Consider the following 23486-nt stretch of genomic DNA (forward strand, 5'->3'; position numbering starts at 1 on the left):
AACACACCCCTCTGTCTGCACAATTCTTTGTGCAGCAAGTCTGTTGTAATTCTGGAAAGGGAGAGCCATGTGCCTCCCTGGGAGAGCTCCCCAGGAGTCAATGGTCCCTGCTGGCTCCCCTGCACTGGAAAGCTTGAAATCGTTGGGTTTTCCCAACCCCTTTCTTTTTAACATATGGATAGTTAAGCCCTTTCTGATGGAGGTGGAGACCTTGCATAGCACTTTTATCTGCTAGCAATCTCCTGACTTTGGGCCCCTTATCAGTAGTGACATTCCTCCCACTCTCTCCTTGTATGCAGCTTTTCAATTTCTCTCCTCTTTCCTTGAAATCCCTCTGTTTTTATCCTTCTGCAGAGATCTCAGTGTGATCAAGATCTTGTAACTTAATATCAATTCACTACCTCCCCATCAGGCCCCCTCTTTTCCACACCACCTTGCCCAAGTGGCTGTGTTCCTTCACGACCCCCATTTCCTCTTGGTTTGTTTCTCCTGCCCTTTTGTGCCCTGTGCCCATCCTTCCTCCAGCCATGGTTCTTCCCTCTCGGGGTCTCTCCTATTCAGCCTCTAAGATGAGAGATGGTCAATTACTGGTGGTGTCAGGGGCTTTATACTCTCCAAACCCGGTTCAGCAGTTTTGCAGTTTTCCTGTATCTGCTGTTAGCTGCCTGGGAGAACAGGGCTCCAGAGAGCAGCCGCCACCAAGGAGGCAGCTGCGTTCGCCAGGGAGCAGGCTGTGCAGGAATCGGCACTGCAGCAGCTCTGGGCCTTTTGGGATTTGAGCCAGTATCAACTGTTGATTGGCAGTTCTTGGAGGCTTAATTTGTTGAGTCCTGCAAGATAAAAACAACAGGAGAAAATCTCCTTCCCTAAAGCAGCAGCCTCCCTCCCTCCCCTCCTGGGCTGACAGATGGCTCCCAGCTTGGAGGTTGCAGCCATCCCCTCCCCTCCGGTGACACAGTCCTGCCTGCCAGCCAGCAGGACGCAGGGCTGTGTGGTCCCTGTGCCCTCATGGGCAGAGCTTCCCTGATTTTGGACCTGCTAGATGGTTAGAATTCCCTTAACTGTGCATAGTTATTACTTGTTTTATATACGAACAAACCCAGAGGCTCTCGCTCCTCTGCTGCCACGTCTCTGCTGTGTATCAGTGTTGCTAAAATTTCCAGCTTCCTTTGCTTCCCTCTCCTGTGCCTTTTCTTCCAGCTGGATCATCCAGCCGGTTGTGAACATCAGATGCTTGCCCTTAGTCCACAGGAAGGCACTTTGGTGGTATAATTGGGTAATACCTTTACCCAGGTCACAACTGCATCCTCCCTGAGGCTGACACTAAAGGAAGGACTTATTACTGATGCTTGTTTGCCCTGATAGTTATGTCTCAGGCTGTTTGAGATGAAGGCAACAAGGTAACACTTTCCTCAGCCTGTACAGTAATATTTCTTGTTAGTGGGCAGCAACATTCAGCTTGTCTAATCATTTTAAAAGCTGAAGGCACTGATGAAGGAGAAAGCTCTTTATAAAGGCTCTGGAGTTTCACAAACTATATTGTAGCAATGAGACAGTCAGTCTTCAGCTGTACCCTCTGCAGACCATGATCTTGCTTTAAAACATTTCTCAGCCTTGTCATTCTTACTACTGTTAACCCTCAACATTTAGTGTGCACCCTTGTTTTGCACTGTTTTGGGGACCTTTGTTGTGCCAGCTCTCCGTTTAGCCTTTGTAAGAGACAACTACAAAGACGCTGCTTATAGTTGAAGCTTCTCCTGTTTCTGCCATCTGCGGTGCTCTGACGGAGGTGGATGTTCTGTGTGCGTGCCCCCCAGTTCCAAGCTGGAGTGACCCATCTTTGTTTACCTGCTCCTCGTTTCTTGTGTTCAAGAAATGAGACACCTCCAGGTTTTACCTTCCCCAGCGCCTCTCTCGACTTCATCTGAATGGGCATTTCTGTCCTTCGTGAGCACATTTTTGGTTCCAGATTTCAGATGTACTTTTGCCTCTTTGAAGTTACTTCTAGGCAATGTAGAAAACTAGATAAAACACATATAAAGAAAACTGTCAGATGTGCATGATTCTAAATCAATTCAAAAGCTCCTCTCCTGCTAATCAGTGCGCAGAGTCTGTGTGGAGCATGCAGACAAAAGGCAAGGGCTGTGGCAGGACCCTGCAGCCCTCGCTCTCGCGCTGCGCTGGATTTCAAAGCTACTCTTCAGGCATCCAGCACATTTTGCATGATGTGCTGTGTGCACATCTGTTCCACACCGATGCCGAATGCGTAGGATGAATTGGTGGCTGCTGCCAACACCGCCTGCTTTGTAGTGCTTGTCACAGTGGTGCTGCCTCAGCTCCTGTTTTGGAGAGATGAGGTCTGATCTGCTTCCTCATGACCCAGGAGAGGGACTATGCAGGTACCACAAGAAGACAAAAGAAGAGAATTATCACTAGCTTTTTTCTTTGAGATTAGAGGAGGAATTTAAGGATTTAGGGTGATTTTCTTTCAATGCCCTTGAAATCTTCCTGTGGGGAAGACGAGCTCATGGCTTCAGTAGATGCTGGTCCCGAGATAAATCCCTACCTCAAGGTCAGTTCTGTAAGGAGTAAGACAGCACAGGCAGTGCCAAAACATGGTGAACAGGTACCTGCTGTGCTCATTACCAGGTTCAGTAACTGACTGCTGAATGTACCAGGTACTTTACTTATAGCCACAGTCTCCTCTGCGCTGACCTGGATCATCTCAGTGGATCTGATGCCCATCAAGACCTGTGCCTTGTGAGAGTGGCCAGCCCCAGCCGCTGCAGGCACAGTGGTCCCAAGCACTGAGATGGTACAGATTAGTCTGCCTCCTAAAGCAAGTATTATGCAGATCTAGAGTTAGAGAAGTGTTTCAGTTCTGACAAAGTGTGAATATGCTTTCCAAAATCTACATCACTATGAAGTATAATAAATCTGAATGCTTTCCTTTTCATGTAAATATTCAGTCCTCCTGGACCTCTCACAAACTTCTTGGCCTCCACAGCTTCCACTGGCTTAAATTCTGCTGTTGTAGTTTGAATGAGAATGACGTTTCCTCTGAACAATTTTAATTTCCTATCTTTCCATTTCAATTGAATATCCCTGTGCTGGTAGCCACAGTAACATAGTTTGTTGGTAAACAGTTAGGCACAACAGTTGGGAAAATATTTGTAATATACAGTTATCCTGCTCAAATGCAAAGTACTTTGTACATTTCTATTACTTAGTTTTTCAGTTTGGCCTGAGCATTTGAAAGAAAAGAAAACAACTTCATAGAGGGTTTGAGCCTTATTTCATATGCTTGTACTAACACAGAAAATATGCACATCCACTCAGGCTGTTTGACATAGTTAATTACAGAGATTTTAAAATAAAACTCATCTAATAACCAGAAGTAGATGAGTCTAATTTAGTAATTCTTCTCTCTACTGTCTTTGTTTTAATTTTAGTAGCTGTAAATACTGGATCAGAAGGATTTATCTGCGTGTATAAAATCACACTTTATTTCATGTTCTTGTATTTTAAAATCAATAACATTCACAACAAAAACAAAGTATAGGTTTTGATTTATGGAATTAGCCAGCAACGAATGTATACTATTTATATACTAGATGTATACCACACTTATGTACATCTCTTTTTTTAGGCATTTTTTAGCTTTGCCTACAGGACAGTGGATTATGAAACCTTTAAGGCAATTAATGATGCTTGCCTTGTTTTTGATGGAAGACTTGTGATCGATAGCAAATTCTGTACTAATGATGTCAACATCAGGGCTGCAGGTCCTTTAACAAAGTACTCCAGGAGATACTATGTAGATGAATGGACACACAGCAACTTCAATTCAAAAGAGGTTGGCTTTGAGCTTGCTGTATCTTTGCTGGATCTCGTTGATCCAACCCCTAAACCCTTTCGTAAGCAACCAGAAGGCACAGATAGACTCATCCCCATGTACAGAGGGTGTAAAATTAAAGGTAGGTCAAAATGGATTTTTCTTATACTTTTATACCCTCTTTGGTATTTTTGGGTAGGTCCATCTCACCTGAGATGATATCCAATGGGAGTAAGGTCCTTAAAGCTCCTTACATAATGAGCAGAAAGGGTTGAGTTGCGATAAAGCTTACACTGTAGATTTTTGCTAATAACAGACCAAGCTGTGCTTTCCTTTATATTGCAGTAAATATGGACTGTTTCAGTGTCTATATTCCAAGTTCAATAAAACTGTAATCAGAACTTGTCAATGTGTGGCTACTGCACCAATATGTCTAAGAGTCTATGTCTAAAAAAAAAAAAGTTTAGAGCATGAAGGCCACCAAAACAAAATAAGTTCCTTGTTTTCTTTTTAGAGCCATTTAATAAACAACAACAACAAAAAAAAAGATTATGGGAGAAGGAGCACAAACACTTTATTTTCTTCTTTTTTTTTATGATTTAATTAATCTCATCTTTTCGTTTATGGCAGGAGGTGTTCTTCCTGGAGGATGTAATTACTTGCATATTTCCAAACCAGAAATCCCCATCTGCTTGGACGTAGAACTCGCACTGTATGATCATGTAAGTTACATTATTTAACTTTTCTTTGTTTTGTCCTCCCTTTGGAAAGGTGTACTTATTTAGGATAGCACACATATATGCAAAAGTACCATGCATCTTAAAAAAGTATCTTGAGTAAGCATGGGTTTAAGTATGTATTTAGCAACCTTCCAGAGCTGGGACTTACCACTCTGGAATGGAACAAACCACATAAAACAAAATCTCTGATTATTTAAAAATATTTATTTTAATGTAAATTCACTATCATATTGTAAATGTGGATTCATACAGATTTTCTGATTAACTTCTTTACTGCAGTTCTTAATTACTTTGCCATGAAATCAACCAAAACCAAAGGGGTTTTTGGTCCTTGAATGCAGGAAATCCTTGCCAGTCCTGAACTCTTCATTACTATTTGCAGCACTTTGGGTTCAAATAGCTCCCTAATGGGGCACTACAGCTTCGACACCTTGAGGTTTTTTTTCCAGAGTTGGTGGCTCAGCACTGTACCTGGTTTCCTGAGCCATTTGTCTCAGCACAGCTTGGGAGGTTATCATGTAGGCTTTTCCTCAGTACTGTCTTTTTCAGAATGTCCTTTTTGCATGATTCTGTGGAGAGAAGGAGAAGTCACTTTCTCAGTCATACAGAATATGCTGCTTTTGAAGTTCCTAGCACATCACATAATACACAGCACATCAAGGTAGTGGTGCTATTTGGTATCAGATTTGGGTAAAAACAAATCCAATCAGCTAAGCCTGGGTGCATCATATAAATCAGGTACAGCGGGTGAACGAGTATGAATTACATAACCAACCAAACCTCTTAGATGGTCATTTCCATACGTTCTGATATTTGGCTTTCCCAAAAGATGTATGATTTCTATAAAGAGGACATAGGATAGAAATTAGCTGGATTTCACTAAAAGACGCTTTCAGCCTTAGTGCTGAACCTCTTTCCTCCCTGCAATAAGGTGCTATAAATGCATACAGATGATAAAACTTCTCAGTCTATTAGTGAAATTCAGTTGATCTAGACTAGTAGGAGAAGAATATATTCTGGAAGGGATGCTCCATACTTTGCTGCTAGAAAACAGCTTGTGCTGCAACCATGAGAGTCGTCTTTGGACAGGAAAGAGGGAAGCACTTCACACAGTTGGGATACATAGGAGATTGTCCCATGATACATACATGGAGATGCTTCTCTTACTGAAGAACCTGACTTGTGAAACAAGGAAAGGAATAGACTAATGTCTTTTAAAGCCAGAGAGGACCATCCACCTAGGCAAGCTCCTGTTCCTCAGGGATTTCTGCATTGAGCCTGTTCTTGAGGCTGATGTAAAGAGTGGCTTTTGAAAGGGTACTTCAGTGTTGATTTTAAAACTTGGACAGCGGTGGTCCACAGAAAGAAATTTCTTTTTTTTTTGAAAACGAATCCATGCTTTGGGGGCTGGAATCAAAGCCTGGCTCACCTTGTTTTCCAACTTTGCAAATCCAGGATGAGCTGTCCAAAGCAGCACATGCTGGGAAGCAGAAAGGACAATCACAGAGAGAAAAATTGGTTTTGTCACTCTAAATTGCTAGAGCATGATTAGAATTCTTTTGCTGCAGCTTTGATTACCTGCAGTCTGAAAAGGAACATAATTAAAGCCACTCCAGAAACTTCATGTAAATCCTAAAAGAATTGCCTAAGAAAGAAGTAAGAGAAGCTAGTGACATGTATTAGGTGAGAGATGTGGAAGTAACAAAGGTTACTGTAGCCTAGCAACAGGTTTTAGAAATACATAAAACTGGAACATGAATACAGCTTTAAAAAACAGCTTCAAGCTATTTGATCATCCCACTGCAATGTGAGGTTAGAAAAAAAATTTTTACATTTTTGTCTTCTAAGTGATTGATTTAACTAGCTGAAATGAAACGCTACCTTTTGAGCATCAGCATCCAACATTGTTATGCTTTTATTGATAGCAGAGCTGGTGTTAGCAACACTTGGCAGCCCCTGTTCAAACTGGCAAGAGGGAGTCGCTGAGAGCAATTCTAAATTCTGGGCGTATGTGCTTATATATATTTTTACACGTATATATGCATATATATTTTTTAAAGTTAATAGGAATTCACCATTTAAAAGTCTAGAACATGGCCTGAAGGAAACGTGCCAAGAGATCAAGTCCTGCCTCCTGCAGTTGCAGCAACCATCTAGTACGTAGTGCCATTTATAAAATTTAGAAGTTTGTTTCAGAACTGAACAGGGTCCTTCTTGGTATTTCTTTCCTTGTTGGAAGCACAACACATCACACCTCTGACATTGGAGAACTGCTACACAAAGTCAAAAATGCTTAATTGGTATGTGATAAATCTTTGAGTTTAACACTGAAGTTTGCTTGCAACTCATTGATATGGTAGTACCAACCCCCTGCCTACAATCCTATAGCTTCTGTGATGTGCCATAAATTTGGACTCTGCACATGTGCTGTTTGTATGTACATGTATAACAATATGTATGTATAGCTGTAAACCTGGAGAGAGAGTGAAAGTATGCCAGTGTGTTCTTCATTCATCAGGATGGTATCCTATAGTAAATTATGATATGCCATGTGTATGCAATAATACAGACTCTGTATAATAAATTAGGATGAATAGAGTTCAATTCAGTTGCCTAAACAGAGGCATCTAGTGTTGTTTGGGATGCCCTGCGGCATCCCTCCTGACCTCCAGCTGCTGCTCCAGGAGGTCACAGGTCTCCCACAGATCCTGTGCCGTAACTACCAGCACAGTTCAGATGGCCCAGATACCCTTCGGTGTCTGAAATGGCACTCGAGACTGGGCAACCACAGCCCATGCTGCACATGCAGTCCTATGCTGCACAGTTTTGTGTGCAGTTAATCAAGTATAAACCACGCAGAAAATCTTTGTGTATAAAACATAGCAAAGTGCCTTGTTGTATAAATCATGTTACTGGGAATGGGTATTGTTGATTTTAAAAAAGGGTTGTGGATTTTAAGAAATGGTAAGTACCAGCTAGGAGACCACAGCTGATCCAGCACATATGCCAAGTCAGGAGTCTGTTCCATCTCCACAGCTTTCCTTTTATTTTCTGTTCCAGGGGACAGAGATTATAACTGGAGAAGCAAGAAATGGGAATTATTTCAGGATGCATATCAACAAATATAGTATGGTAGATAGCATCACCTGCTTTTCAAAGGAATCCTTCCCTGTCTCCAACTACATTTGCTTGTATGGACAGCATGAGCGTCTTCTTAATGATCTTTATTATCGCTGGAATGAAGGGAAGATTACAGATCTTTACAGGTAAGATAAACTCAATACTGTGCATAAAATCTACATTCTGGCAGAATTTTAGTTTTATTTTATTGTGATTTATCTTCTGGCTGCTTTCTCTTAGAACAAAAGATAGATTTATTTAAAAATGTCTTCTATTGTTTGGCAAAATTATCAGTGGCAATACAAGCCCTGAAGACCCTCCTGGAAAGAGCTGTGTCTCTGACATTTATTTAGAGAAGGAGCAGTGGTTTACTTGACCATCTTTCATCTGAAAGAGCATTTCAATATCTTTATAACTTTTGCTTAGAATATTCAGTAGGAGTAATTCATTAAGCTGAACCTGAACAATCGTTTTTACTGAGGATTCATATTCAGAAGTCACTTTTAGGACTCCGTATTTTTGTTCACTTTGAATCAAATTTTTAAGTCAAGGTATCTAGGGAGATTTTAAATCACTCCTGATGATAGTCATACTCAACGACTTGCCAGCTTATCTGGTGATACAGTCAGCTCTGAAGTTTATCCTCCAGACTATGTTCTCTATGTAAGGTGGTTATTTTAACTTAATTTTACAGCTGGAGGCTGTGTCAGGACTCTGCATATTTAGTGGAGGTTCCCCATGCAACTTGCAGGACTTATCCCACTACAGCACTTTGCAGCAGTGAAACAAGTCTTGCCGATGTTCTGAGGGGCTCCTCTTTGCCTGCTGTGCCCAAGCAAGTGCAGGGCAGTCCTAGGGACTAGGTGTTCCGTGGCAAGTCTCTCAAGTGGTGGGAAAGCCTGAAGAGCCTGACTGTTTCTAGCCAAGGTTTATGTGCTGTCTCCTCAGAGAGAATTGTTCATTGCTTTTGGAAATGCAAACTTAATTAAGGAACTTACTACGGAGAGAGGAGTATCTGGAAAAATGTGATCTACCATATCTTTGATTTTCTGCTACTTCTCCAGAATTTCGTATTTTAAAAAAATTACCTGGCCTGAAAACTTACACATGTTTTATTCCTTATGCTTCAGTGAATACAAGTGCTTTGGAAGTCAAGCATGAATAAAAAAAATCAAACCAAACAAAAATCAAACCAAAACCCCAGCCTTGAGTTTCATTCATTGGGTAGTATTCTTTGAGTGTGTAATTGAGACAGGCGGTAAAGAAGAACTTGCTGATACATCTTGGTTTTGGTTTTCATTTTTAAAAATCCCTCACAACTGGTGTCTTGGGATCCTAAATTGTTACAGACAGAGAAGTGCCATGTTACATAAGCAGGTTTAGAGACAAAAAGCCAAGCACAGGAACAAATGATAGATTTTTATCATGATACAAAGCTGATAGTGGTGCCCTAAAAGTCTCCAGGTCTGATTTTGTTATATTTATAACTGATTTGAAGAAAGGCATAAATGGTAGCAGATTAAACAATTTTATTTAAGTAACAGTTTGTAGAAATTTGCTGTAAAGGATGTGCTGTGGTCCAAAAGAAACTTTGCATGATAATGGCAATCTATTAGTTCAAAAAAGACTGTAGAAATGAAGCACCTGATACCTTGAGACAGGGACTTAAGAGCCTCTGAATTCCAGCACCTCTTTCTCTAGCTTTTGCATTTCTGCTGGTTCAGTGTCAAAAAGCTTTGCCAGAATATGGATAAGGCATTGCACACTGCTAAATGAGAATGTCTGCCGAAATCAGGAGGAGGGGAGGTCCAGCCAAGCCGTTCAGTTGATGACAAAAGGCTGATTTGTGTGCTGTATTTTGAGAACAGTGGTATCAGCTGCTGACTGAAAGGGTGAACTCCCCTGAAAAGGACTCAGGGCTTCGCCAGGACTGGATGTGCAGCTCTCGCAATTTCTCTGATGTGTTCTGCAGTCCTTTTCCTGCACTCTCTCCTGATTGTAAATATTACAGAGTCTAGCTGCTCATTTATTTCTTCTCATCTTGTTCTGAAAAATGGGCTGAACCCAAACTTCAACTGTAAGGTTTAAAAGTTTCTTGAACAAAAACGCTTCTTCAAAAATTTCACTTCAGGAGACCTTTGTATGCCTCTGCTGAGAGGAGTGTGAAACTTCTGAATTGCTGCTGCCACAGGGATTGATTCTCATTTCTAGAAAATGCTGGGTTTGTTTTATGAGAGTAATGGCACATAGCAAATGTGAAGTTCACATAAACAGTATATTGTCAATAAGTGTTAAGTAGAAACTGAAGGAGGATGACACAGTTGTATGAGATAGGGGCTAAGACAACAGGTAATTTTCTTTCCCTGTCACAGCTGATGCTGATCAGTTAATACATTTTGAGCACTGGAAGAAACTTGGTATTCAGGTTGTGGCAAGGTATCATCAGTCTCTTTCATGGTGTTACAATATGCAAACACAGCTGTGACCTACTCTTTTCTACGAACCACAAATGTTGCCAGACACTTAGCCTTTGCTGTTTGCCCAGATGTGGCTACAGTATCGCTTGTTATATGTACTAGCAAGTCTCACAGTAGCATCAACACCTGGAAGAATAAATTATCCTGCTTTCGGATTTCTGCTTGCAACACAGGTAGAAGCATTTTCCTTGCCTTGACAAAAACCAGCATTTGCTGCATGGTGGGCATGTAGCCCAGCCCAAGGACCTCACTGCAGCAGCACTTAACCTGCACTCTCGATAGTCGATAGCGATGCACATAGATTTTGAAGAGGTGAGACGTTAACATTCTGAACGGATGGCTTATTGCTTCGTGACAGAAATAAAGAATGTATTAGTCTCCTATGCTCTCATGACTGTGATAGGATCCCCACACAGTGCAGAAGCTGATTGTGGGATTACAAGTAAGATCAAGTTCCAAACATCCACAGAGATTTTAAAAATCTTAGGAGAGATGAAGATCTCTGTGATGATCTGTTAATAGGATGAGTCAGGCCAGTCAACTTCGTAAGAGTAAGAAGTGCAGTTTTTTCTGATGGCAGCATTGCCATGAGCACACACTCATTGAGGGAGTCGTCAGCTTCTCTAAGACTGCTGGTAACTTAAGTGGTCTTTACTTACTAGGACCTGAAGTTGTGCAAGGTCAGGGTCCTCACCTCCACGTACTCACAGGCACTGTGACCTGTGTGTCCGGGTGGTCTGGCCCAGACTGCTAGTGTGCCATGCAGAGGGACACCACTTAGCAGGTCCTCATCACATCTCTTGAGCTTTTCTTAATTAGTGATGATGAACTAATTTGGACTTGTCTTTTACAGCCTTTACATGTGGACGTTGTTTGGGATCTTTTGCCTCATTATTTTATCTCACCTCTCATTAGCCTGTGGCAAAATTCCTGAATCACAGTTGCCAGGTTTTTCTTATCTGGTTATTTTATTGCCTCCAGTCCTGTTTTTCATCTTCTTTATATCTGATCTTTAGATAGGTTTGTTCCTTCTCTTGCCATTTGGTCATTTGAATGAAATCACATATGTTGCTCTGTAGCAATTAACATATGCTGTTCTTTAATCCTTGCTCGCTTGTTTCTTCTGGTGCTTTCACACAAATGCATGTGCACACGTATGCATTTCCATTCACAGCAGCCTCGATATCTCTGTTACAAACGTCTGTGCTATGAGGAGGATAGATTCTCTAGCTAGATCAAGAGGTGGGAGACGGAAGAGTAAATGAAAGCCCTTTGCAGTCAGCCAGGGCAGACTGAAAGGACTAGTGAGAAAAGGACGGTGAGAGGAGGAAGCAAACTGCCTCTCATCTCCATGTAACAGTCCTAGCACAAAGCAGACTGGCACAGGAAATGGCTGCTTTCAGGAGGTGGTATAGCAATGGAAGAAGGCTGGCAGTGTAGTGTAGTCTCATAATATATAATACAGTATCATACCTACAATACATGCATCCATATAATACAATGTTATGTACAATATACAACAATATACAGTGTTAAATCCTAGCCGTGAGAACACTATTTATTAGAAAACCATTACATTGAAACAAGTTTTAGCATCTCTTGTGAGATGAAGATATTCTTGAGGCTTTTATGTAGATTAAAAGTGGTGTCTGGTCTTCTTTTGGCAAGGAATATGAAGATGCATTCGTCGATTTCTATGTGTGTGATCAAAAGAAGGAAAACTTTTTTGGATGGTGTTTACATGGTCTATACTGGTCTCACATGACCATGTGAATGCAAACCTGATGTTAGGGCTGAATTTCTTTCTTTGAAAAAAATCCTTTTAAACTAGTACACGTTACACTTGCCTCCAGTTGCAGTATCTTCTAGAAAGATGTGAAGTGCCCTTAGTGAAAAGAAAATGTAGACTGTGAAAAAGTTGTGGTTCATTAGTTAAGCTTGTAAACTTGCTGACTTGAACATTCATTCTCCTCCTTCCTTCTTTATGCCTCTGTTTTGGGGAGGGTCTTCCTCTAAGTCCAGAAAGTACAATGTTTTAATCTTTTGGTCTGCATTTAGATTTCCCAGCATGGCATCTAGTTCTAGGAATGGACACAGTGGAACAGCTGTCACCTGGGAGCTAATTTATTTCTGTGTAGCATGCAAATTATCTTTTAAATAATTAGAGACTGCATCTAGCAATGAATTTCCTCACTGATTTATGTTTGGTATAAGAGCTGAAAGTTAACCCCATGATACCGGATTTCCTGACTATAATGTGCCAGTGCCATTTTCAAATTAGCATTAACAACAGGCTCTCAAGACTCGGCTAATGTGAACAAGTAACTCCTGGTTGTACACGTGAAACTGCAGCTAATGGTAATAATGAGATAAATAACATCTTATTTTGTTGAGAGAAAAGTTCCATTGATTTCAGTACGAGTTCAACATGATTTAAAACTGCAGGACTTGATCTACAACCAAATGGAAGATGGAAATCACTTCTCTCCTGTCCTCCTTTCCCCATAGAGTCAGCATACATTGTGGAGGAAGCTAAGCAGCGTGGTGGGCATGCATCACCCCACGCCTGTGGTGGGTCAGAGGGGTCTGCCCATGGCTCTGCCCCATGTGCTGGGCTGTCCCTAGTCCTGTGCTGGGCTGGCGAAGGAAGCCCTTCAGCCCCTAGATTTGCAAGACTCAACAGCCTGATGCCCCCAGACACGCCACTATTGATGATGTATATTCAAGCTGCAGCTCTTTTAAGAGTTTAAGGTCATAAATTTATCAGCCTAGCAAGCAGTAACCGAAAAAGCCAGCATAAAATCATCTGACTGTATTGCCACAATCACTTGGTCACAAAATGCACGAGCGCACTGGAGAGTGTAAGCTTTTAGTGAGTTAGATACTCCTTGTCCGTATTATGGTATTTTCACAGCTTACTAAAAGCTTCAAATGCATCTGAATTAATTTTTTTTTCACAGAAACAATGCTTTTAGCTCTCATAGTTAAACCAGCCAACACTACTTCTGATGGAACTAGAGAGTTTTAAAGTTTCTTACCCTTCCTGCTTTAGCAGACAGGTACTACTGACATGTTTAAAGGAGGTCTTGGTGCAACTCTACAGCTGCACAGTTAAAATAAATGTTCCTCATGATGCCTGGCTGCCGTAGTTAGCCGTGATCCCGGTGATACAGATATTCATATGATAATAACAGATATCTAATATCTTCTTCAAAAACAACTGCCTATCATTAAGCTTCTGCAGCCATATTTGGGCCTGATTCTCATAGGTGTTAGGTATTCCAGCTTAATTCAGAGCAGTGTCTGTGTGGGTTCAGTTCATTACTTAGCCAAATACGAATCTAAGAGCCAATGTTTTTGTTTCTACCTATGCAAACAACAGCTGAGGAAATAGGTTGTTAAGCCAGAAGATGACCACATCCAGTCAGACAGCTGTCTCTTCTGACTGTGCCACAGTGGGATGCACTTCATCCCTGTGACTGTTTTATAGGATGCCAAGGTCTACTGGGCAAATTGTCAGGGCCTTGGACAGGCAATATTTACTAACCACGAAAAGTCTTATCCTCACTTGTCACGGTGCTACAAGAAAAATGCACCATTGCCATCAGCAATGGTCACCCTTCCATCTGCCTCATGCCACCACAGTAGCTACATTCATTCCATCTAGGCCTTCACCCATTACTTTTCTGAGCAGAGAGGTCTTACAATGCAGCTTTCTGGTGCCAGGGCAGGCAAAATTATAGGAACCAAAGACACAGTATCCTGAAGCTGGGGATTTTGTATACAAACCTTTTATGTCACCTGGAAGTTTTAACAGCATTACCCCCTAGATCTGGAATCCACTTTAGGAAGCAGTTTTTTCAATTTTTATTCATTTCACATAAGGTTGCATCTCAAAAAGGCTCAACTGGAATTTGAGCACCCAAGAGTGAGGCTTTTTCCAATAGGGAAGCCTTCTTTTGAAGGAAAAAGAAAGTGAATTCCAGTAGGTTTCATATGAAGTGTCCCCTGTACCACACTCCTTCCCTTCCCTTGTTCTCTGGTGCTCGTTTGAAAGCCTTCAAATTCTTTCCATTGTCATAGCAGCATATAAAAGAGGGGGGTGGGGAGAGAGCTCTGAGATATTCTTTCTTTTATTTTTAAGCTTATACATTTGTTATTGGTCATCAGTCCTCCACACTGCTTCACAAAGGAGGAATGTAACCAGCCAGTTACACCTTTTGTATTCATCCAAGATGAAGGCAGTTGCCAAGTTATGGAACATGTCCACAGAGCAGTGGAATCTCCCTCTGCAGCATCTTAGGTACAAAATGGATAATTAGAGGGGTCTCCTGATACCTGGCAACCAAATGGATGCTCACTGGCATCATGCCTTTAATATGAAATAGAAGTGCTTCATGTAGGCTTCATTTGGCATTAATGAAAACCAAATCTACTAACATAATGCATAAAAATCTGTGCCACTAGTTTCTAAAATACTTAAGTAGCTTATTTATCAAATTAGGTGTGAGTGGTTTTTTACTTGGGATTTTGTAATACTGTCTTAATGAACTTGTTTTCCATCATGACCTACAGAAGAAGATGCTTGGTGCATCGCATTAATGGGGCAGTAATACTAAAGATGAGGCAAAGGAGTACCACTGTTGTATGACAGTCAGTGCAGCAAAATCAGCGTCACTGGAGGAAAGGCACAGATTTGGGCTGACAGTCATAAAGTGTCCTGTTAAGGGAAACATCGTTATGCCAATCCATTTCTAAAAGGCAACCTGTGAAATGTTGTGTTGCTCAGCCATCCCCTGCTCAAGCTTCTTCTTGTACCTATTCACCAAGTTTACTCTCTGTGTAATGCTGAAGTTAGTAAGATGCTGTATGTTAAGCACTTCTGGTATTTAACAATTTGTAAAGCATGCTGATGGACTAATGCATTGTGTAGCAATCAAAGTGTTTTGAATAACATGTAACACAGAGTACTGAGTACTCTATTTATATTGTGTTTATATTTAGTTCTTACCAGAAATGTGCTTTTAGTCATCTGTACTCACTACGCTTCAGTTTGCATCATGGAGCCATCTTGGTGCATGTAGGCTGGACATTTCAGGCTCTGCTGTGTATGTGTGTAGGCTTTCCAGCTGAGAGCTGAGGAGCCTTACAGGGTCAGTCCTCTGAGGGAGTCCAAGAAGGCAGCGTGTGTTTTGAAGGACATTTAGCAGAGAAACCTTTCAGGCACACTCATCCAAAGTGAGCTTGAAAAGACTGTTACTTTTTTTTTTCTTTTTTTCTAAATAACTTGGTTTCCAGCATTTTAAGGACTTGTCCAGCCCATTGACAATTTATCTACCCCGCACGGTGGTCTCAAGTAGCATCATGAGGAGCATATGTTCATGGCATGATAGAAAAGCTATTTGCAGCAAGATGCACGTGCACTCCAAGTGTCTCATCTTTTTTGCAAGCTTGGAGTTCTCCAGAGTTGAGAAGATATGTCCACCAGGCTGCAAACGCCAGTCTGGGAACTGATGATGTGAGGGGCCAGGTCCGTAGAGAGAAGCCCCTGCTGGCAGACGTTAACCAGAGGCACTTTGGCAAGCAGGAGTTGGGAAGGGTGGCTGATGACTCTGGCAATACCTATGCATGGGACAGAAAGACAGGGGATTTTGCTGAAATTCAGTGACAAAGGATTTTTTTTCCCAGTGCCAGAACAGCAGATAGGATTCAGTGCTGCCATATGAAGGGCATCAGCAAATTAACACATGCATAGAGCTCTGGTGATCTGCCCCAGCTGTCCATTGGAAGATCTGCATGCAGCCTGGCTGTGGTGGGTGTTGCTGTCCAGGGGCTAAGCACTCTGAAAAAAAAATAAGGGATGCTCTACACAAAGTGGCACAGCTTCAACAGCAACAGGTACTGATATGCACTAGGACACAAGGCTCCCAAACATGCAGCAGGAAGGCATGGAGTCAAACTCCCTTTCACTAAGATGCTTTGGAAAATTCCACCCAGAAACTATAAAAGTGAATACTATCACTGGATATTTCATTAGCTTTTCTCTTCAAACCCCATCATTTATGCTCACACTCCATTTTTCTTATTAGCTGTACAAGCTAAATGCTCAAAATATTTTGAGTGGTATGGAACAACAGTTACTTATTTTAAAGTAGCCATTCAGATCTCTTCTACTTAAGTTCAGTTCACACATCATACATAGTACTGTTCAGGCTAAAAGTGATTTATTAAGCAGTGTCATTAAATGAGAGTTTAAGTAGAAACACCACACTGGACTGTTTATTGATGTGACTAATAAATCTCGTAATATAACAAATTAAGAAAAGGAAGAATATTTGCTGTTTTCAGTATTATTTTTAAAAGGACTAGGTAAAGCTATAGATCTATTACTTCTAGCCTGGATAATCAGCAAGTATTTAAACATGAAATGCATGCTACATAGAAAAGCTGTTTTTAAACCAGACTTTCAAAAATGAAGAGTGACTGTTTGTTAAGAGAAATACTAGAATGCACTGCTGTCTGGAATTTGCTGATCCCACACCATTAGCACACTGTGATTACATTTAAGGGATTCCACCTTAGGCTTTTGTTCATCATGCAGATGGTGAGACTTATTTTCTGCAGGGATGAAAAAAAACAGAAAGGAAGTGTGGCAGGTAGTGAGCATGGCTGAGAGAGACTAATGCTACTCAGTACACTTCGCAGCCTAATTAGAGGAAAATTTGTGTGCTTTTTATGAAGAGAGAGACAGGATAAGGAAAGAGGAACACATGAGGGGATATCAAAGCACTAACAGCTTTTTTTGCTACCAGAATTAAATGCTAACCCCAAGGTGCTCCGGTAAAGCTGTACTTCAATAGCAAATCAATATAAATGGCAGACCCCTTTAGGTGGCTTTAGATTTCTATACATTAGTGGTTTTTTTAAGGAGCAGCTAACTTACTAATGAAGAGGTATGTTACTAAGACACTCCACATCCAAATTAGTATGTGAAGGCCAGTCAACCGAATCCTACCACAGCAATTTGCAGCTGAACCTTGCCGATTCATATTAATAATTATGCAAGCCATTATGAATGATTGAACTCTGAACAAACAAGTAATTACAGAAAAGCAATCATACCAGTGCATACAGCATATCTGTTGATTTTGTATGTCAGTTTTAATTTCCTTTTAATTGTTTTTCATAATACATTACATGTGAAATAGTACTATGTGAAAAAAATGTAATAAACCTTATTTCAAGGTCAGCCATAATTTCCTCATAGACAAAGAGCAATGTTTTTATATCAATTTTAAAGAGCAGAGTTTAGAAAGTTTAAAGAGCAATTCAGTGAAGAGTCAGCTACACAATAACTGTTACTATCTAGTAAAGTATCTAAACTTTACCAAATTCCAGTGCTGAAATAATGGATAATATCTCTCAATGATATTTAGAATAGGAAGGGACTGCAGTATCTCAATGTGAAGCAGGGATTGCAAAGATTTGCTTTCTGATGGTGCCTCCAGGTAATGGCACCTAAATGTAACATTTCCAGGATATTAAAAATGCAGAAACCAGAGGTGATTTATCAGCCATGATGGGTAACGGGCATTTGTGAAGTGAAGAGGCTGGCAAGCAATACGCGATGTCAATCATGACTCGCACCCCCCTGGAGTCAGCAGGTCTCTGCAGTAGCCCTAGTGAGGTTTTGGACTGGGCCCAGTGGGATCAGTATTGTCCTCTGTGAGCTCTGGATTCAGTGCCCATCTTTCTCGAGCATCAGTTGCACTGCACTATGTTTTGCTATTGCAGCTGCAGAAAAAAGGGTTTTGTAAACCACATGTTGTAAAACGGTTCTTTTCCAAGGAAAAGATATTGCAGGTTTGGTCACAGTTCTGTTGAAAGTGGCAAAAAAGCATGGGCTTCCTTTCTATGATTTACTTAGCAAAAAGTACAAAAGAAATGTCAGCCCATGAGTCAGTAAAAACCATCATTATTTTGTAAATCTGCCCAGTGAAGTAAATCACAGATTCATTGTCCATAAGACTATTGATTTCACTAATTACTGGGTGAGAGCAGTAACAGCGTCCTAGATTAATGAATTTAACAGGAGTGGCTTAAAATGCATGGACAAACAGGTGTTCAGTGAGTAGAACTATAGAGCAAGGAGTTAAATAGCTGTCTTGCTACAACCTTGCTGTTGGTTCAACATTTGCTTGATTGTTAGGCCATTGTAAGTGATTTTTAAGAAACTGCAAACCAGGGAATGTTTTATATTCTTTGTGATTAAGAACAGTGCTTTCAGGTGGTGCTTTATGGGGTTTTACACAAATGAGCCTTGATTTTTACCTACATAAACAGGCTGTCTTTCAAAATTACTGGTCAGATGGTATTTAGCAGGAAATGCTTTGTGGTTTTAAATTTACACTTTATGATTCCTGGTCCAGCTAGGCAAGGTATGTCTGGAAATGTCTTTTACTGGTATCACAATGTCGTTGTAATTAGGAGTCTTAAAACATCCATATATATTGTCTGCAAACAGCGCATTGTCTCTTTTCCTGACAAGATGGGACATTTCTTATTAAGTGCACTTGTGTTGGAGAAAAGACTGTGAACTTTGTTTGGGAAGCAATGTCAGGACAACCTAGAAAGTAAAACTGCATTGCATCCCAACCCACAGCAGTACTGTCCTCTCCCCACTCCTGGGAAGTGGAATTCCCTGTTCTTCATAGGTACTCTGGGCATAACGGTATTACACTGGAGCCTGTGTCAGCTGATCAGCTGTTTCAGTTTCATCTCTGCTTGTCCTTCTGGTTTGGTTCGTGGTGTTTGTAATAGCAGCAGCTTTCTTCTTACTGTTTACTAGTGGCAAAACCAAGGAGGAATGAGGTATGCTGCAGCAAAAGCATGCTGCCATTTGGGTAGCTTTTTCCATTGTGTGTCAAAAGTACCAATGAGAAACTCAGCTTCCATAAATTGCCCAAGTCGTTCACATTTAAAGGATCCAAACGTGCCAAGGAATGACTTTGAATATTTTGAGGTCTGAATATTTGAGAACCAATAATGTATATTCCAGATGTAGCTGATAAAGCCTGGAGATTTTGCATTTCAAGCAGTACATTTCTTCTTAAGGAAATTTAAACCCAGAAAAATGGACATCCAGCTTGAAAACTCACCGTGTTGTACTAAGTGTGGGAAGCTACAGAGAGGGAAGGAGACTCTATGCTACTTACAGATTAACGGGAGATTAAGTTTATCAATGACTCTGCCTTGTACCACCTACTAGAAAAACGTGTGCTGCTCTGCATATGCTTGCAGTGCTGGATGGCAGAGGATACAACTCTGACCAGAGTCCTGCTGAGTTTAATGGGACATAAGGCAGGTCCCTAGCAAACTGTAGACTGCTTTGTGAAGAAACAGATGTGATTTCAAGAGATCTGCATTAATGATTATTTAGAGACATTTAACAAAAGTTGCAAACGGATTCAAACCACTTCGTAGATTGTCTCCGTTTCTGAACTTTGTCATTTCCTCTGAGTTCATATGTGTTGGTGAAAGAGTGGGGATAGTGGGGATGCAAGGAGCTGAATTTGGTTTTGCTATTGCTTTCATCAAGGCTTTGAGTAGCAAAAGAACACTGGCAGACACAGCGTCTTCAAAATCTATAGTTAATAACATGCCAGTAGCTTGCAGAGGGATTCTACAAAAGCATCATCACAAGGAACAGGTGCCTACCTGCCCTTTGAGCTTTTCAAAATCCCCCAACTTGTCCTGGTCTCACAGAGACACAGAGAGAAGTCACTGGCAGTGCTGGCGAGGCAGCAGCTGAGTGCTGGCTGCTTAGGGCCGCAATTTAAATTCCCTTAACAGGATTCTGCGCTAGAGAATGGCGGTCTAAGTGTGCACGCACGCTGTGGTAATTTGATAAGCTCACCTGCAGGGAGGGATTATTTCACATAGTTTAATGAGCCGTCAGGTCTGCATTCCCAGTACATAAGGTGCGCCCACAGGCCTGTCCACAGTGACACCCGTTATCTCTGCTGTCATCAGGCTCATGGAAGCAGCAAGAAAAGGAATGGAAGTAATTAAAAACATATTACAATTCTCATATTAAAAAAAGAATCACTATTTTTCAGGCTGTAATAATGAGATTTACTTGCACATTAAGATAAGTGAGAAAATCAAACCTTTTAAAAAAATTGGTTTCTGTTTTATTTGCCACATTGCATGCATTCATATCATCACTGCTTTCAGTTTCTCTTTCCACTGGTGATTCTTTTTTTTTTTGGAGAGGATTTTGGCTGAGGTTGTCAAAGAAGAGCACCCAGTGTGAAATACTTAGAGACAATATCAACACTGGTCCTCAGAAGCCCATCGTTAATAGTATAAATGGAAATTATTTGGGCTTTGCTTTTGCTTCGTTTCCATGAAGGGAAGCCCAACTTGTAGAAGTTTGGAAAACATTGCAGTAGTGTGATAAAACTGGTCAGTTTGAGTATTACAGTTACACCATGCTTGTGAATGATAAAAGATTAGATCTACCAGAGTAGGTCAGCTCATCCTACAGAGCTGGTCTTCACCTCTCCACCATTGCTTTCTTGTCACGGGATTTAAAATTATTTACAGAAACTTCCATTATTGATGGGTTTTTTTAAACTTTATATCTTACTTTTTGTTTGGTGGTTGGTATTATTCTGAAAGCTTTTCATTCAATTTTTAAAACTTTCTGGTTTTAACATCTTGCTCTCAGTGATACATCTCATGCTGTTAGACCTGACTTAGATGGCAGAAACGTTGCCAGAGGTGAGTGTCAGGTCCTCGCTGCCTCTGCTTTAGAGAGCCAGGACACACCGCAGACAAACGGCAGCTTCAGAATTAGCTTTCAGAGGCAGAAGCCTTGCTCTGCAAAAGTGGTGTGTAGTTGCAAATGAAATGGAGAATAAACACAGATAGCTCTCAGATGGGAAGCCGCCTGCATGCATACTCTGTTTTTGCTTGCTAGCAGTGGCCAACTGTATCCATTTTATTTAACGCTGCATCTCTTGAAAAGGGAAAGATTCCATCTCTTTTCTAGAGAATGCCACTAAATATTTTCCTCGTTCTTTCATCTAATGCAGGCTACACATCACAAATGAGGCAGAACAGACTTTAAATATTGTTTGTCAAAGAAAGGCGAGACCAGCTTCCTAGCAACAAAAAGGATGTCGCTTATTGTCTTCAAAAGGAGACCATTTCATCCCATCTTGTTACAAATGCCTTCCCATGATAACTTCTGTCGATATAAAAGTCTGTCGGCAGGGGATCCCCGTTAGGAAGTGACCAAGTTTGAAAACCTGTTATGCTCCTGGCAAACATTGTCATCTTGTACATATTTAGCCTGATCACTCTGGCAGGTTATGAAAGACTAAATGGTGCAAACACATGTGGCAGATGCCGTTCTCATGATAGTTGAGGAGCCTTTGAGCCTCTGTTGGTAGCATGCCAGCTTCATCTTGTATACTGAAGAGCATTATACTTTCAAGCCTTCTACAGCCTGCCCTGAGGGACTGCTGCTGAAGTGGTAATAAAATTGAGAATGAACCTCAGAAAGTCAACTTGTTGGTTTGGCTTCAAATGGGTTTTTTCATTATTAAACTTCCCTTTAGCAGCCATATGTAGATCTGCTTTCTTGAAAACACCATGTGCTCCTTTATAAAGGTGATTCTAACTGAAAAGATAGATAAAAAAGCAGAGCCAGCAAGGAAAGTAATTGTTTCTGTGAAGCAGATCTTTAAATTGCCTTTGGTGATTCCATCTCTTCAGGTGAAGGGAAGTAAAGGGAATCTGGTAGTAAATGTTGTTTACTGGTAGCTCCTCTTGGCAGCCTATCTAGAAAATACAGACAAGATGTTCTCCATTCCCCCAAACAAGGTGTTTTATTTGCATTAAATATTGCAAACTGGGTGATGCATTTCAGGTTTTGAGCTCCAAATCTGTGGATATTGACAGAGGCAGTCAAAAATGCAATTAAGAACTGAGCTGCTGGTAACAGCACCAGTAATATGTAGCATCCCTGAAACGTTTTATAAACATCATTTAATGCAGCTTCTCAGTGAGGTAGGGAAACAGCTGAACCACGGTAAGGCAGTTGGAAGATACGTCTCCATCGAGAGACGAAATCACCTTATCAGGGTTAGAATTAAAATTAAGATGCCAGCTTGAAGACAAAATGTTTGGCCAGTGGAAAAAGGTTAGCAGGGTATATCAGTAAAAAATAGTGTCTTCAATTACCTTAATGTATTCTTGTATAACACCCCCCTTTTTGCTGCTTTGCTATCTAATATCATGATTGAGTTAAAGGTTTTTGTTGGGTGGCGTTTTTCTTCTGAAATGGAAGGCTTTTTTTTAAATGTGTGGGGAATATCCTGTTCTTCTTTAGCTCTCTGCACATGTTATAGGTATATAAAAGTTAAAGTTAAAGCTGAGCTCATCTTTTCTAACATTTCCTGTCCAAATGAATAGGTAGTGTCAGTCATGGTAACATGCTACCAGAGACTTCTAGGCTGGGCAGCGCTTACTGTAGCAAGAACACGGTTATTTGTAGTGGTGTCTATAAATATTTATACTATGAACATATCTATCTATGAACAGAGAGACTGTGCTGGCCACTGTGCAAATCCAGGAGAGGCAGCCCCAGCCAGCCTGTGATACAAAGAGAAACGCAGATGAAGGGGCTCAGTGGGAAGGCGGAGGGGAGCTTATGATGGGATGAGCATGTGAAAAACCAGCGAAGTTCTGCCAGATGCATAAACTGTTATTAGTTGTGCAGGGGACTGGTGAAAGATGAAGTTTAATTCAAAGAGTGGGAGGGGGAAACCCTGCCATTTGACCTTAATGAAGAAAAAAATCTGCAAAAAGAAAACTGCAGGTTAGTTTTCTGCAGACGGGTACGTCAGAATTATTAAACTTGTGTAGCACCTTTTAAGTTGCTTTATTCAGATGGTCATTTAAAGACCATGCAACTGAATCAAGTGATAGCATACATGTACTCCTGACAACAGTGCCAAGCGTGCTGCTGCCATTCCAAAGATGGAAACATTGGTTGCAGCCATGCAAATGCACCCGTCTTAAAAGTTCCTGGGTGACCCTGCTGACATCTGTTCATTCATTACTGGGATGAACATGGTGCACCTCCTGACTCCAGTCAGCACTAACAAGAATTACACACAGAGCATCTCACTGAAGCAGTAAAAATTATTTTTCATTACAGAGAAAAGAGAAATAAATCACAGGTTTGTAATCTAGCTGCCTCCGGTTATATTTACAGCCTTGAGGTTCTACATCGAGTCATGT

At 41.0% G+C, this 23486-nt stretch overlaps 1 protein-coding gene across 6 annotated transcripts in view; it reads left to right on the forward strand.

The window, feature by feature from the left end:
• CFAP61 (cilia and flagella associated protein 61) overlaps positions 1 to 23486 on the forward strand; it is a 118590-nt gene that overhangs the window by 80029 nt on the left and 15075 nt on the right. For all 6 annotated transcript variants that reach the window (XM_055816551.1, XM_055816548.1, XM_055816550.1 and 3 more), the window contains 3 exons: positions 3650 to 3977; positions 4466 to 4557; positions 7636 to 7841. In XM_055816551.1, the coding sequence (XP_055672526.1) occupies positions 3650 to 3977; positions 4466 to 4557; positions 7636 to 7841 (626 nt within the window). The remainder of the gene's footprint in view (positions 1 to 3649; positions 3978 to 4465; positions 4558 to 7635; positions 7842 to 23486) is intronic.

The sequence above is a fragment of the Falco peregrinus genome, chromosome 11 (assembly GCF_023634155.1).
Source record: "Falco peregrinus isolate bFalPer1 chromosome 11, bFalPer1.pri, whole genome shotgun sequence".
NCBI classification, from domain to species: domain Eukaryota; kingdom Metazoa; phylum Chordata; class Aves; order Falconiformes; family Falconidae; genus Falco; species Falco peregrinus.